Source organism: Protopterus annectens, chromosome 2.part0 (genome assembly GCF_019279795.1).
Source record: "Protopterus annectens isolate FY-2018-M chromosome 2.part0, PAN1.0, whole genome shotgun sequence".
Lineage (NCBI taxonomy): Eukaryota > Metazoa > Chordata > Ceratodontiformes > Protopteridae > Protopterus > Protopterus annectens.
In genome coordinates this window covers 1,663,582,814-1,663,598,364 of record NC_056728.1, presented here as the reverse complement: position 1 = coordinate 1,663,598,364, position 15,551 = coordinate 1,663,582,814, and the positions used below count along the sequence as shown (strand labels likewise).

The following is a 15,551-nucleotide window of genomic DNA, read 5'->3' as shown; positions in this document are numbered from 1 at the left end:
AAAAAAGAAACAAGTATAGTTAACTTATTTTACTACTGCTTTGTATGAATGAATAGGAAATACATCTAGTATTCTAATAATCAATCTCTTTGGTCTTAATCAAAGCTAAATTCAAGCATGCATAAGGAAAAGGTGTTCATATGCCAGATACAAATATTTTCAAACAGATCTAACCACCCACACATGTAAACACAGAAAAGACTGTTCTAAAAACATTTTTAACACCCACTTCAAAAAGCTTAAGCAACTCATAATAACTTCTATATGCTTACATTCAAGCACAAGATGAAAAAGAAGTATAAATAATAAAATAACTGATCTTTATTTTGTGGTAACATACAGAAGTCAAATACTAAAGCTAAACTAAAATGTGGCTGCATCCTCCTCTTACTTAAGTACAACTTATTTTTTATTCTATAGCTGTATATAATATAGAGGATTATGAATGCGTCACCGATAATAAATAGCTTATGTGTTTGAGACAAGGATGCCAAGAAATTCACCAAAAGAGCAAAGCCTGAGAAGTGAGTTTCTGCATCCATGTCAAGAACACACAGTAATAATGGGTTATGATTTCAGACCCAATCATAGTTCTTTGTTGTGCATACAGCTTTATCTGTTCCATGTAATACTGGTTACAGGCAAAAACAATAAGTGTTTTGCCAGCTTTAAAAGCCATACAGCACCTAGCAAGTGCTGTCAGAAAAGCAATTATATGCTCTCGTAGGTTACAGAAAGTCAGGGACACAGTACAACAGACATAAATCTGTTTTTAATTCTGCTACTGCCATTTTATGATCAGTACTGGCAGATTTAACTACCTAGCACAATACTCAATCATAACAAGTGCAGCAGGGGTGCTTCACAATTGTTAATATCGGGTATTGCGTTGCATAAGTGTTTAACTGATTGGACTTTTTTCCGAATATCAGAGCTCCAAGCACTACATATATATACAATACTTATTTCTTCTTGCAGAACTAAAGCCACTGATTAAATAAACAGGATCCACTCCCCAAGAGAAAGCAATCCTGCCTTACAGTATTATGTGTGTCATACGTAATAAACATTAACTACACTTTTTTCAGATTTCCCATAAAAAAAAAGAGGAACATGTTGGACGGTAAATATGCTAATAAATCCAGCTGGCTGTTTAAACTGGTAACATATTACCTAACTTTTGAGTAGGATAGCTTAGGTTCATAGATAGTTACTAGTCAATTTGTTAATGAGACCACCAAGGAGCCCCGCTCAATTTCTCAATGTCTAGTATGACTTGCTCAGAGTCACAAATTGGGCAAAGAGATACTGAGGGAATCAAACCCTGTACTACAGGAAAAAGTGCATTAACAGCTCATAGCTGTAGTCTTCTGCAGTAACTGCTCTACAGTGCTTTGTTTTTAAGCCATTTGAAAGAACAAACCTGCTGGTTAGGTCTTGCATCTTCTATGCAAGTATTTTCTACAGTATGCATAACATCCATGGAAAGATGGAGCAAATAATAAATTATTTAAATTGTTTTTGTTCCCTGAACATCTAAGCCTTTCTGAGATTTAAGTAGTAGATCAAAGCAAAATGTTCTCTGTAACTAGAGTATGAGGGACTTCAGTTTCTATGCTTTCAGGCAAATTTTCCAATAATAGATAGGGCCTGCATGTAACTGTAACTGCCATGGCAGCTCTAATAACTTTATTAATTACATGACAAATATACGTAGATGATTTTATTTTCATTTTCTTGCATTTGTAAAAAAAACAAAACAAAAAAAAAACAGTATTCCAGCATAACAGTTATGTATTAGTGCCAGCTATGTATATACCCTCTTACCATACCTACCCAACAACCCAGCCAATGGTTAAAAAAAAACACACATAAGGATTGGAAGTCGTACTGGGAGCCCCTGAATTTGGATCCTTCTGATTTGATATTTTACAAAGGGTTGTCCTTATCAAATCTGTACAGTAAATTAACTGATTTATGAACTGGTGGCAGAGACTCTGGATGTTTGTGTAAAGGAAGAATCTGCTGCATGGACTGAGGGAATTTTAGCATTAATAAAAGTATCTCCTTAAAGAAATGTCTATAAGAGTCCAGCTAATATTTTCACCTACAATGTTTTATGATATCATTAAAACTGATGTCTTGGTGAGGGAACCTAGAAGACTGTGAGAGAGAGACCATTTGATAGAAGCACTTAATGAAGGGAGAAATACAAGGACAACCCATCCTCATCTGAAGAAATGGGAAAGAACCCTCTCCTCCTGTTCAAGCCTTTCTCATATAATGGTGGAAATGTAGCATTAGACTCTGAATTCTAACCTAAGCTGGTCAGTGAAAAGGTATTAATATTAGTCTGGCAGATGACGTTCTACTTCAATTTTTTGTAGTTAACTATGAGCAGGGTTGCAGCAGAAGTCAGACCCTTAGTTATAAAATTAATTTCATTTCCTTCCGCACTGGAAACCTGCAACTCTTTTGTCTGGCAGCTAGAGCCAAGAATCAAGGCTATAAGCTGTTAAAGAGTTGCTTCTAACGCCTGGTTAGAGGGACTGATTCCATTCTACCTCCATTTGTCTACTATGCGACTCTAAGCAAGCCACTTAACTAGACAGTGCTCATGCATCACCCCCCTGAAAATGGATAACTGTGTCTAATGAGCTTACCTGTTCAAGAATGGTGTGTGTGTGTGTGTGTGTGTGTGTGTGTGTGTGTGTGTGTGTGTGTGTGTGTGTGTGTGTATATCTATAGTACCTTAACCTCCAATACTATCCTCAGAGAAGCTGGCATCTATTTCAGTGTTGATATTGACAAGTGTACTTGTTTGACATCACACCTTTATCAGTAAAGGCTTTCAGGTCCTTTGTTCCGCAGCACAGAAGGATGGAGCTCTGACTGCAACCTAGGGCTACTAGGACTTGATCAGCAGAAGACCCTGGCTCTGGAGGGTCCAGGCAGGGAAGGAAAGGAGGGGGAGGAGTGAAAATTCATGGCCCACTTACCCTTCCGGGGGTGGGATGGGGTAGGGTGAGAGGGCTGCATGCACTCAGGGACATACTTACAGATCAGATTCCCCTGGTGCAGACTGGGAAAAAACACTTACCATACTTTTGTGATGATTGCAGAGACTGCAAGAAGGAAATATTCCTTGCAGAAATGAAGGTGAACTTCCTTTATGGTCAACCAATTCCATACCCCCCTTCCCTTCCCTTGCACTAGCTGAGTATGTGTGTGGATATTAGGGCATAAACAGAAAAACATCCTAATGGCTGGTTTAATTATGGCTCCTCCTGGTCAACTCTTGTGATGGTGGCTGACTGGGGAGGGAGCCAATATGATTGGCATGCAGTGGGAGAAAATGTTTCAAAAAAAAAAAAAACTCCAGGCACACAAATATCTGACTTCAAATCCCTGTCAATGCTAGGAAGCAAAAAAGGTATCTTATAAACTGGATAAAGCCCACAATAGAAGGGAATAATCCAGTAGCTGGAGAAATGGGTCTGAACACAGATTCACATTTCTTTATAATTAACTTTTTCATTTGTAATAATCTCCACAAAATACTTACTTGATTTACTTTATATGGATTTCAAGCTTCTTGCATTTTTAACATAATGGCCTGATTAAATTTTGCACAAACACTACAACTACCATCCTTACGATCCAGACCAAAACAAAGGCAATGTGAATGACAGTGTTCATTTACTTGGGAACATGCCTCTCAACTCTCCAAGATTTTGCAGAATATCCAGATTTTTGTTCTATTCCTCATTAAATGTATGGTTTTCTGGTAAATCATTGAGGATTAAAGTTTTCAAATAATGACAGACAATTCAGTTTCAGACTTCATTTCTTTCAGAAAATGCATGGTAATGCAAAAAGATTACTATAGCAACTTTCTGTGTTTATCAGAACAATATTTAAGATCTATCCCGATTTTTTTGCCTTTGTCCAGATTTCTTGTGCTAAGAGGTGTGCCTGGGAACCATACACCTACATCAAAGCATCCCAGTGCAACACAAGTACTGCTATCTTGCAGGAAAGGAAGAGGCCACTGCTTTTAGTTTCTGGCTACGAAATAACACCAAAGAGGTTGAGTATAACCCACATCACATGGCTTACTAAGATTGTTTGCAGTTCTCTTTTATTCCTACTGTTGGAAAAACATCACCACCTGCCTTCAACTAGTTCTGTGGAATAGTACTCACTGAAAAATATCCTACAGAATGCAGGCGGTTACTGTCACATTCTCTTGCAGTGCAGTTTGTTAGTTTTTGTGAGTTTGTTTGAGTCTAGTTTTCTTCTAACTGGTGTCCACTTCTCTCCTGTAGTTTATTTTAATTTAAAGAAAGACTTAAAATACAATTATGCAAAAAAAAAAAAAAAAAGGAGGCTGCACATCAAAAAAGTTATTTACATCAAAAAGTACTAATAATTTGTTTTCATATGCAACTCACGAGATTTAAGACTCTCTTCAGTTCAACTTGTACCTTTTAGCAAAACAAATGGAAGATGTAATTAATCAGTCTTACGTATGCTTAACTTGTTTTGTTGCACTCTGCTGGTGACACAACACGTAGTGTGTGCTTGAAACAGTGAAAACTATAAAAACATGCAAAACACTTTTAATATGATTAATAGAATAAAAGCATGTGTGTTTCATAAGAAGGTTGTAATATAACAATTTATATCACAGGAACATTATGAAATATTTCTAAGAAAATATTTTGGAATATTGTGAGCCTACACTGCCTCATTATAAACTGTATAGGTTACACATTAATCCCCATGGATTCTATATTTCTAAACTGTACTTCACTACAAATTTGTTGCCTTTAGTTGCAGTTTCCTTTACTTTCTTTTGCAGATTGTTCTTGAAAAATAATTAGAAGGCAACAAAGATAAAATTGCTTTAAAATTTCAGCTATAAAATGTCTTTCAGGACAGCTGATCTAAACATGCAAGTAAAAAAAGAAGCAAAGTAATAACCTTGAGTGTTGGTGATGATCCAACATGAGCTGGGGGTGGGTTTCCTTGCCATCCATGGAGACGGTAAATATGTCCAACACGGGAACAAGGGACAAAGAGCAGTTTTCCACCACACTGCCATATCTAGCAAAAGAGTGGAGAAAACAAAAGCAAACATAAGAAAGCACAATACTGTAACTATAACGTATAAAATACAGAGAGACTTTCTGAAGTACAAATTAAGTTATAGACCGGAAAAATTAAGTTCACTGTAGAGTATAAACCTCACATATTCAAAGCTATAGACTACATAATTAACATAGCCTGTTCAGATGTTAGTGCAACGGGGAAGGACTGATATATGAAGCAGACAAACAAATTTATATTCAATGCAGTAACAAGTAACCAACATTAAGCTGCTACTGTGTAAAAGTTCTGCACTGTGTGACAAAAAGCATTTAAGCTGTTAACCTGCAGTGTAGCCATTTTTGTTTCACTTTTTTTGTCACCCAGCCTACAGTGTAGTAGTTAGGATGTTGGCCGTCATCAGCTGGAGTTGGGATGTTGGCCGTCATCAGCTGGAGAAATGGGTCTGAACACCTCTACTGTCTATTTGAATACCGAACGATCCTAAGCAAGTTACCAGTCTACTTCTGTATCAAGCCCAACAATAAAATGAATCTTAAGCATCTAAACAGGGCTACCTTAACACCAAAAAAATGGAGGAAAAAAACAGAATGCTATGTTCTACCAGATCAGAGGGTTAAATGAATTTCATCCTGCAGTCCTAATGTCTGACATTCTTAGTTCCACCTGCAAACTCCATTGCTTGTTAAGATACAGATCAGTAAAAACAGCTATTTTAGTCTACCAGCAGACTTTAACAGTGATACGGCTTTATAAGGAACACTTTACAATAAGATTTACATGTGTTCTAAGTTTTTAGAAGGGGAGGGGGTCAGTTAACAAAATGCAACCATGCAAACAGCCAGTATTTGCTTTTGGATGCCAAAAGAAAATAAATTATGAATTCAGACTTGGGTCAAGGGATCTAAACCTATTTTGCAACATTGACAGAATGGTTTGGAGGGACAGGTATATCTCACAGATGATACCACTGCTGTGGAACACATTTCCCATCCACATAAAAAAAAAGCTCATTCCTGCCTATATTTAAGTGCAACTTGGATCTATGGATGGTAAACAGAAAATTTACCCCAGGACTGCTCTCCTGTACTACTAATGGAGACAGGCACCTCATAAATGCTTTACCCCATGCATGGGTTTCCTCAAATTATCTATGTTATGATCCCAGTTATTCTCATTAAGGGTAATATATAATTATAGACCCTGGGATGAGTAAGACAAATCTCGGTACTTACGTATTATCGCAACCAGATTTTCGCGGTTGTGAAATTCGGAAAATTCAAGTGAAACGTGGGCATGAAACAGTGTAATGTGTTCTTCAAAGTCCTTATTACTGATAAGAAAGTTTGGATTACCTTCAGGACAAACAATTTATAAAATCCTCTGCCTGATTTGTGTGCATTACAGACGCACGCTTGAAAAGTCATGGCTGCTATCGTACTGAGAAATGGAATGTGTAAGTACAGATTGCTCCAGGTTGTAAAAAAGGGTGTAAGAGCCAGTGTTAAAATCCATCCCTATATTATGTGGCTAAAATTTCACAAACCTGATTTATTAATAGCAAAATGCAGAGGCCAAAGGATGAAAGATGTTACAATGACATTCTGTTGTTTCCTGGAGTTAGTATTTACCGACCTTTTTTTTTTTTTTTTTTGCTGTTACTTACTGACAGCAGTAGTCATCCATGAGTCAGAACCGTAACTTTTTGTGAAGTCTGGCATACCCTTGTGGTCTGCGTTTATTTAGTAATACATCACATTTGTTAAATGTAACCGGCACAAAATAATAGGGGCACTTTGTTAAACTTGCTGTTACACCTGTTTTGCAGTCCTGCAGAATTCAGCACGTACTATGCCAGCCCTGACAATTAAAGCATGCATCTGTACAGCACGTAAATCAGGAAGAGGATTTATAAACTTTCTGCTCTTCCTGAAGGTAACCCACACTTTTCCGTCAGCAGTAGGGACTTTCAATAACACTTTACAGTGTTGCATGGCTTCGTTTTAGTTGAAGTATGCTATTTTCGCAACCGCGAAAATCTGGTTGCAATAATACATAAGTACCCAAATCTCTAACCAAATGGGGTAGTTTAATTCGAGCACAAAAAGAGAAACTTCCTAGGCTTAAAATGGCCCAGAAGGGCAGCTAGCCTAGTACTTACCTACTAACCTATTTCCATTTATGAAAACATACCAAAAATTTAGAAACTGATGGCTGTCTCTGAGGTATACAAAAAGAAAACCTTGATTACATCCCCAGATTCCCGGGTTCAATCTAGTGGACAAGGAGGGGTGTGAGACAGTGGTTGACCTGGACTCACTCATCTAAGTAGGAATTGTAGTTATGCATCCCACTACAGGAGCAGATCCTACAGAATGTGTGTGTGGAGGAGTACAGTGCATCAGGCACTGCACAGTGCATGCTGGAAAATAAAGGGTGGGATGGAGAGTATATGATACAGCATCCAAACTCTCCACAGCATGACAGCCTGCAAATCCTGATTCTTACAACCTGTGCCCTATGTCCCTATGTGCAGGGGGAAATAAAGAGGAAACAAATGGCTTAATGGGACTGAGGGGCCAACAAAAGGAGGATTAAAAATCCACAGCTGCTCAGATTACAGCATATTGAAAACTACTCTGGACATAGCCAGACAGTCTAAACGTAATATGCTGATATGCTGAACAACGTGGATAACTATACAGAAATAGCTCATTATACTAGGTTGCTGAGCTGCAGTTCCTCCATATGAAAAAGGCTGTCCAACTTGTGTCTTTTTTTTTTTACTTTGCTAACTTTTACTTAAAGGAAGACAACTTTCTAGTTTGGGACTTTCAATTGCAAGCATGTGGAGTAGTGCATGCTCAAAGTTCTAATTTTTGTTAAAAGGCTAAACGTCCTTGCCTGGGCTATTAGGTTCATAGGTTCATAGGTTCATACTAGGCTATCTGCCCATGGGCATTTATAAGCCTAGCCCATAGTTATGTTTTAGTTTGAATAAAAACTATGCCTATCATTTTGCTGTGCCTCTGTCAAGCAGTGACACTGAAGTAATCCCTGGGGTATATCTGCGATCTCCCATCCATTGGTCAAGATTCCTCTTGAACAAGGCCAGCGAGGTGCTCTGCCTCACATGTACCGGGATTTTGTTCCACAGCATAGGGAGTCTCTGGGTGATGAATCTGTCCCTCCAGCACGTTCTATTTATAACCGTGTCAAGGTTTAAGTCTCCTGCCCTTGTGGTTCTGAGGGATCTAGATTTTTGAGGTGAAGCATATTCATCAAATCTGGGTTTGACATGGCCTTATATGTCAGGCACAGGTCACCTCTGATGAGACTGAATAAAGCTGGAGTTCTTTCAGTCGGGCAGCATAAGACATATTTTTGAGACCCTTTATCCTTTTGGTGAGGAACTTTTGGGGCCTTTCAAGCTGCATCAGGTGTCTGGTCAGATACATTCGAACGGGCATTGTACTCAATCATAGGTCTAATGAGTGATGAGTACAGGGGACGATGACCTCCCTTGATCTAGATTTCATGATCAGGTGGGCGATATAGAAGGTTTTCCTAACTACTTTAGCAACATGAGTGTCAAGACTACTGTCAACTTGGGTCCCCAGATCCCTGATGACTTTTCTGTGCTCAGTGGATTGTCACCTATATGGTAGCTAGGGGTAACCTTGTTTTTATGACTATGCATTTTGGCCCATGGCTCTGGCACCAGTTATCCGCTTCTGTGAGGCCCTTCTGGAGGATATCTGTGTCAGATGTGAGTTTGCAGTCATCTGCAAACTTTGTCAGCCATAACCCTCCTGTGTTTGCTTGTACTTCAGAAAAGTAGATGCCGAACAAGAGTGGACCCAGGACTGAGCCCTGTGGGACACCACTTGTGACAGGCTTTGAGTCTGACATGGCTCCAGCAACTCTGACCCTGTGGGTTCTGTCGCTTAGCCAGTTTGCAACCCATCTTGTGATGTATGGGTTTACATTCAAGCTGATGAGTTTTTCGATGATACCTGAGTGGGGTATTGTGTCAAGGCCTTTGCCAGGTCGAGGTAGGCTGTATGGACTGCCTTTCCTCATCAATGGCCTTGGTGACTGTCTCGAAAAAGTCAACCAAGTTTAAGAGGCAGGATCTGCCTTTGACAAAGCCAAACTGGGTTGGATCCAAAGTCTGCAAGTTCCCTATGTCTTTATTTATGAGTTCCATTATGATCCTCTCCATGGCTTTGCAGATAAGGCTTGTCAAGCTAATGGGGCGGTAATTTCCAGGGTCTGTGGAGGCACTTATGAAGTGGGACCACAGATCCTGAGGTGAGGCTAAGATTAAACAGCTGTCCTAACTGTGGGTTTAATGAGTTCATGAAGCACACAGCCGGGGACACCATCCGGTCCCATGGATGCTGTGTTTTGCCTTAGTGAGGGCAGTTCTCACCTGAGATGTTTGGGGGCTACAATCCTCTGGAATAGATATCTCTCCTTTTGGGGAGGGGAGAAGTTTGCACTGAACCTGTCAGCCAGTATGTTAGCAATGTGTAGGTTCAGTAATTTTCACATCATTTTGAACCAATTCTGAGCATATCTGGGAGTTTCCTCCTAGGTTTCTAACATAGCTAAAGAAGGCCTTATGATTGTCTTTAGAGTCCATTTTTCTCTCAAAATTTGCCTTGGATGATTTTATGAGAGCTCTTAGTTTTTACTTATAATGATCAAAGGTGTCTTACCTTTCAAGGATTTTGCTCTATCTTGTAGTAGCTTCCTCCTTTTGTTGTAGAGCTTGTTTATGGCTGGGGTCCACCAGACTGGACGCTTGGTACAGAGAGTCTTAGTTTTGTTTGGGATTGCCTGATCCATGCAGTCCTGTAGGTGCTGGTAGAAGGCATTTGTAAGTGATTCAGCGGTTTGAGTAATGTTTACCACTGGCTCAGGGGCCTTAAAGGAGACCACACTAGTTTTAGAAGTGTGAAATCGGCTTTTGAGAAGTTTTTCACTGTGGTCTTTTTGTTTCAGGTGGGGGGATGAGGACCTCCAGCGAGATTAGTTTATGATCTGATCTCACCAGTGAGGGATATACGTTGAACATTTTGATCCCATGTTCGTGATGATGAGATCAAGTATGTTTTCACCTCTTGTGGGGATGGTGACTAGTTGTTCCATGGCATTTGAGTTTATGAACTCCAGGAATCTTTGGGTTAGAGTGTTCGGGCTTGAGTAGTGTTCCCAGTCTATATTAGGGTAGTTGAAGTCACCTAGTATGATGGTGTTTGGAGATACATTTATCCCTCCAATGTTTTCAGGAAGGCCATGTGAGGTTCCTGAGTTTGAGAGGGTGGCCTGTAACATGCTACAAATTGCAGAGCAGTCTTGCCTATGGTTAATTGCACCTGGATGGTCTCAGATGCATCGGAGGTGTGGGTGTCCTTTATGAATATGGACACCCCTTCCTTTCTTGGTGTTGTCGATATGAGGTGAAACCTGTTAGTGCTGGGGTGCTCTCAGGAGCCTTGAACCAGGTTTCTGTCACAGCACAGACATCGATGTTCTCCATATTGAGAAGGGCCTCGAAAAGGCATCTTGAGATTGAGACTTCTGGCATTGAGCAGCATTACCCTTAGTTTTTTCCTTTTGGTGTTCTAGGGTGGTAGGTTTAGAATTTGAGCCTTGCCTAAAAAGGCACTATGGGGTGGCAAGAGCCTTTGCCAATATCCGAAGCCCAGGGTGACAGGTGCAAGCCGCCTTATGGAGCAGCGTGGCTTGTCCAGCATGTCATCCCAGGCAGACAGACATTGATCCCCTTTGAATGACACCAGAATTTACGCCAATTATTAAAGCTGATCATCTTATCACTGTATTGTGGCATCACTCTAGGTGAAGGTAGGATACTGCTCAAGGTCAGGGTCATACCTGCCTGGGCTACATAATCAGAGCCCTTTCATGTAGTCCAAGGAGTCAGGTCGCTGACACCAGCGTGGACAATGACTGAGTCGACTTGTACCTGCTGTTGAGAGACCTGAGTGCTTGCGTTATGTGGCGGATTCTACAGGCAGCTTACTGTGACCTTCTCCTTACTCAGTCTGGTGAGCGGACGCCAGTGTGTCTGACTATGGAATCACCAATGACAAGTGTGTCTGGCATTTTGTTTGGCCTTAAGGGCTGTGACTGTTTGACACTCTGACTGTGTGGTCTATGTGTTGCATGTGTTGGGTCGTGAGGTGGTATTTGTTTGGGTGTCTGCTTTGGTGGCCTCTGCTGTTTTGGTAAATTTTTGACCAGAGCCGTATGTCTTTGTGTGAGTATGTGTATGATTTGAAGTTGTGATGGTACCATGTGTGACTGGGTATGTATTGTGTGTGGTTGCCTTCTCCTCCTGTCTGGTCTTGCCAGTCCTATGTTGAGAGAGCTCAGCCTCCAGTTTGGCCGTATAGTTGCATCTCTCGCATGTATTTGTGTTTTGTGGGAGAAGGAGACGATTGTTGTGTACATGAGGCAACTGTAACATTGCCTCAATATTCCCAGGTTCACCAGTTGAGCTGGAGAGGACACTAGCAACTGATCCTCGACATAGTAGAAGTAGTAGATAAAGAACTTTCAAAGGACGCCGGGGGAAGTGGGATTAGGGGTGGTGGGGTACTATCTATAATAAGAGTGCTTTATCAAGGTGCAAGTACTGTAGGAGTAAGTGCTAGGCTTTACAGATAGAGAATAGTCTACTTGGGAATCAAGTAGAGAACTTTCAGTTATAGGATATGCTGGTTAGATCAGCAGTACAGTTTAGCGTGTTTTATAGCAGGGGCTGAAGGGAGCTAGGAATTAGCCCAAAAATGGACTACTAGTTTCTGGCTGAAACTTCACCAAATCGGACAAACTCAGTGCTTCCCACTCCCACTGGTAAGCAAAGAAACTTCCTCCTTCCTAATAAGGCAATGGATCAGTAACAGGAACTAAAACAAAGCCCAGGATCAGCAACTCTGAAACTGGACTACTCTAGTTCAGTAAAGTGGGAAAACAAGAGATTTTTTGTTTTATTACAGAGATAAGGAAAAAACAGACAGTAAATGCTATAAATGCTGTAAATCGGCTAGCGACTTTAGTGTGTAGCCTACAGAAACAATTTGCAACAATTAGTAACTTAAAGTGCAATAAACAGTGTAAAATGCAGAAATCACTTAAAGTAGCAGTAAAAAATGCAGTCGCTAGCTTAATAACAGTGGGAAAGCCACAAAAATACTTATATCTGGTAGAAAGTCACTCTTTTAGCTCTCTGCTGCTTGGATCACTCTGCAGGCCACCACGAGGATCTGTGCAGAGTTGGTACAAGCTGGAAAACACGTGTTTAGCGTGTTTTATAGCAGGGGCTGAAACCAATAGACTACTAGTTTCTGGCTGAAACTTCACGCTCAGTGCTTCCCACTCCCACTGGTAAGCAAAGAAACTTCCCTCCTTCCTAATAAGGCAATGGATCAGTAACAGGAACTAAAAACAAAGCCCAGGGAATCAGCAACTCTGAAACTGGACTACTCTAGTTCAGTAAGGTGGGAAAACAAGAGATTTTTTTACAGAGACAAGGAAAAAAACAGACAGTAAATGCTATAAATGCTTTTATGGCTAGCACACTTGAGTGTGTTAGCCTACAGGTAAAATTAAGCAACAAATAACTCTTTAAGAGTGCAAAACAGTTAATCAACACAAAAACAGTTTAAATAGAATGCAGTGCTGTATAAACAGGCTAAGATGCCAGTAAATATTCAAAAGCCAGAAAAAATACTTAAATCGGTTATAGCAAATACAGTTATAACAAATGCTCTGAAATATACTGTATATTTCCAATATGTTTGAGAAGGACAGTCAGAACACAAGAAGGTTCAGGCTAAGAAGGAAAAGTTTTGTTTTACTTTTGAAAAGGTAAAAAGGAGGAACAGAAGGCCTTATCAAATGTTCTCTGTATTAAGAAGAATGAGCTAATGACACTAGACTGGGAGGTGTGTCACAGTAGGCAACTGCAAAGCCACCAAGTATAAGAGCAAGACACCAACAGGGAGGGAGGGTGGGACAAAATAGCCTAAGACAACAAGCTATGACAGTTTTTAAACAGAAAAAGATTTCTGAAGATTCTGAATAGACAAAGTGCTTTATATATATTAAATTATAAAAACAGTAATCTGTTAAAATAATCAAAAAAAAAAATAATTATCACAAAATAAGCTAATATTTATTAAATTATAAAAACAGTAATCTGTTAAAATAATCAAAAAAAAAAATAATTATCACAAAATAAGCTAACATTAACCTTATTACAGGTACTCCTGCTATTTCAGAGGGGCAGAAATGGTACTTCAAACAGGAGCATAGTTGCACTGCTGAATGAAGCGGTGAGCAGCCACTTCCCATTGTCTCAGGCTGGATCAGGTTACTGATGCCTGAGACAGCAGCCTTAAAATTAAATGAAGATTGTACCAGCACTTGTGGACTTATTCTGATGGTGTAAAAAGCATTTTTTTATTCAAATAATGTGCTACTTTAGGTGACTGTGACCCTGTTTAACTGCTACTGTCAGTCAGCTCCAGCCTGCTGGGTGGCATGTATTTTTTTAATACAATTGAGTAATGGAAGTCAAAAATTCAGTGAGTGTGTGAGCAAGCTCGCTTAAAGACCTTAACCTGGTATGTGACATTAATAGTACTTGCTGGAGGGACAGATTTATCTCCCAGAGGTTACCACACCTTTGTAATTGGCTCCCACTTCATGTCAAACACAGCACCTCATTGGCCCTCTTCAAATGCAATCTGAATGATTGGATGGGTAACCGTAAATTCATACTGGGGGTTCCACCTGTGTCCCTCTTGGACAGGGGGAATTTGTGCTGATCGTTGAAATAAGGGTAGAACTTGGTTAGGCTTGCAAAGGCCTTAGGGCCATTAGCCTAGTAAATTCCTATGACCCTATTATATGAATTGCCTGCCAAGGAAATTCAGAGGTGTCTGTAGTTACAGACTGACTTAGAAGTTGAGAAGAAAGGAGAGGACAAGTAATTGCTTGCATCTGTAGTCTTCACTAGTGCAGTGCAATTGATACAAAGCCCAGGTGTGTTTATTAGTTACCACAGACTCTTGCCCATATACAATCTGGCAAAAGGAATCATGAAAATTATAGAAGTCACTGAACCCCAGAATCTTTAGAAACAATCTGAAGTCCAAGACTGAATACAGAAGCTCAGCAAGGTTCGCAGTTAAACTCCACCTTCTCATGTATCAAAACATTTGTTATGGAATATCTCATTTGTTGTGTGAGTATCTGTAAGACATTCTAAAAGGCAATTCAGTATGAAATAGTAAAGGGGGATTTCTGAAGGTTTATCTGGAATCTCAGATTGGTCAGAAGAGTTAAATCCAATTGTGAAGGATATTTGACATCTGGAAAAAAACTCTGCAAAGATAAACAAGCCAGCCAAATAAGGCAGAAAAAAAACGAGTGCCATTCAGCCTGTTATAAGCTATGAATGGAGCTAGACACTTTATAAACATGCTTACAGAAGAAGATAACCCAAAGAGTAATGCAAAAAAACTGACTGCATGATCCAAACCCAGATGTTCAGAAATCTTTTAGGTCCCATTTTACCATAAAGTTTCCCAGAGAAATAAGAGTTAACAGACCCTGAAGGTGCTACTTCCAAAACAGTGACAATCCAACTGGTACGTCATTTAAAATCTAGCCAAGGACAATATCCTTCCAGAAGTTGGCAGCTCAAACTACACAGTCATTCTCCACAGAGACCAACAATTTAATATCTCTTCAAATATATTACACCCAGAAACAGCCAAAGCAATAGATATGAAAAAAGAAAATAGCATCTCTCTATACAAGGTTTTCTATATCCAAGACATATTTGCTACAAAGTCTATTGTACAACTTTGGCATCATAATTAATATACAATTGAGACAAGTATTTAAAATTGAATAAAGCTAAAATCAAATTGTTAAATTAGCCTCTAGGCACATCAATGTCTTTCAGAGCTTTATTGCTGGTTACAGTGCAAATACTTAACTATGTTTCAGTTAAAATGGATCAAGTATTCCTGTATAATCCAAATAAATGTTGTACCATTTCATCCTTAATTAAATGGTACACTGCATCTCATAGCATTTACTAGGCTAATGCACTCTTTTAAAGTGGATCACGTATTCCTGTATAATCCAAATAAATGTTGTACCATTTCATCCTTAATTAAATGGTACACTGCATCTCATAGCATTTACTAGGCTAATGCACTCTTTACCATGACCCCTTTATCTTATAATCTGTTCTTCTCAGGTGTTTTTATTGTATCTAAACCACAAACCAAGCTGACTCTCTCTATAGCAAAATCCCAAAAGTCTCATTTTTGTAAAGGCCCTCTCTCTGAACATACTTTTGTAAACTAGTTCTGTAACTATACACTACT

General features: G+C 39.5%; 1 protein-coding gene across 2 annotated transcripts in view; it reads right to left on the bottom strand.

The window, feature by feature from the left end:
* GALNT7 (polypeptide N-acetylgalactosaminyltransferase 7) overlaps positions 1-15,551 on the bottom strand; it is a 1,380,380-nt gene that overhangs the window by 547,946 nt on the left and 816,883 nt on the right. For both annotated transcript variants that reach the window (XM_044061719.1, XM_044061717.1), the window contains exon 8: positions 4,987-5,109. In XM_044061719.1, coding sequence (XP_043917654.1) covers positions 4,987-5,109 — 123 coding nt within the window. The remainder of the gene's footprint in view (positions 1-4,986; positions 5,110-15,551) is intronic.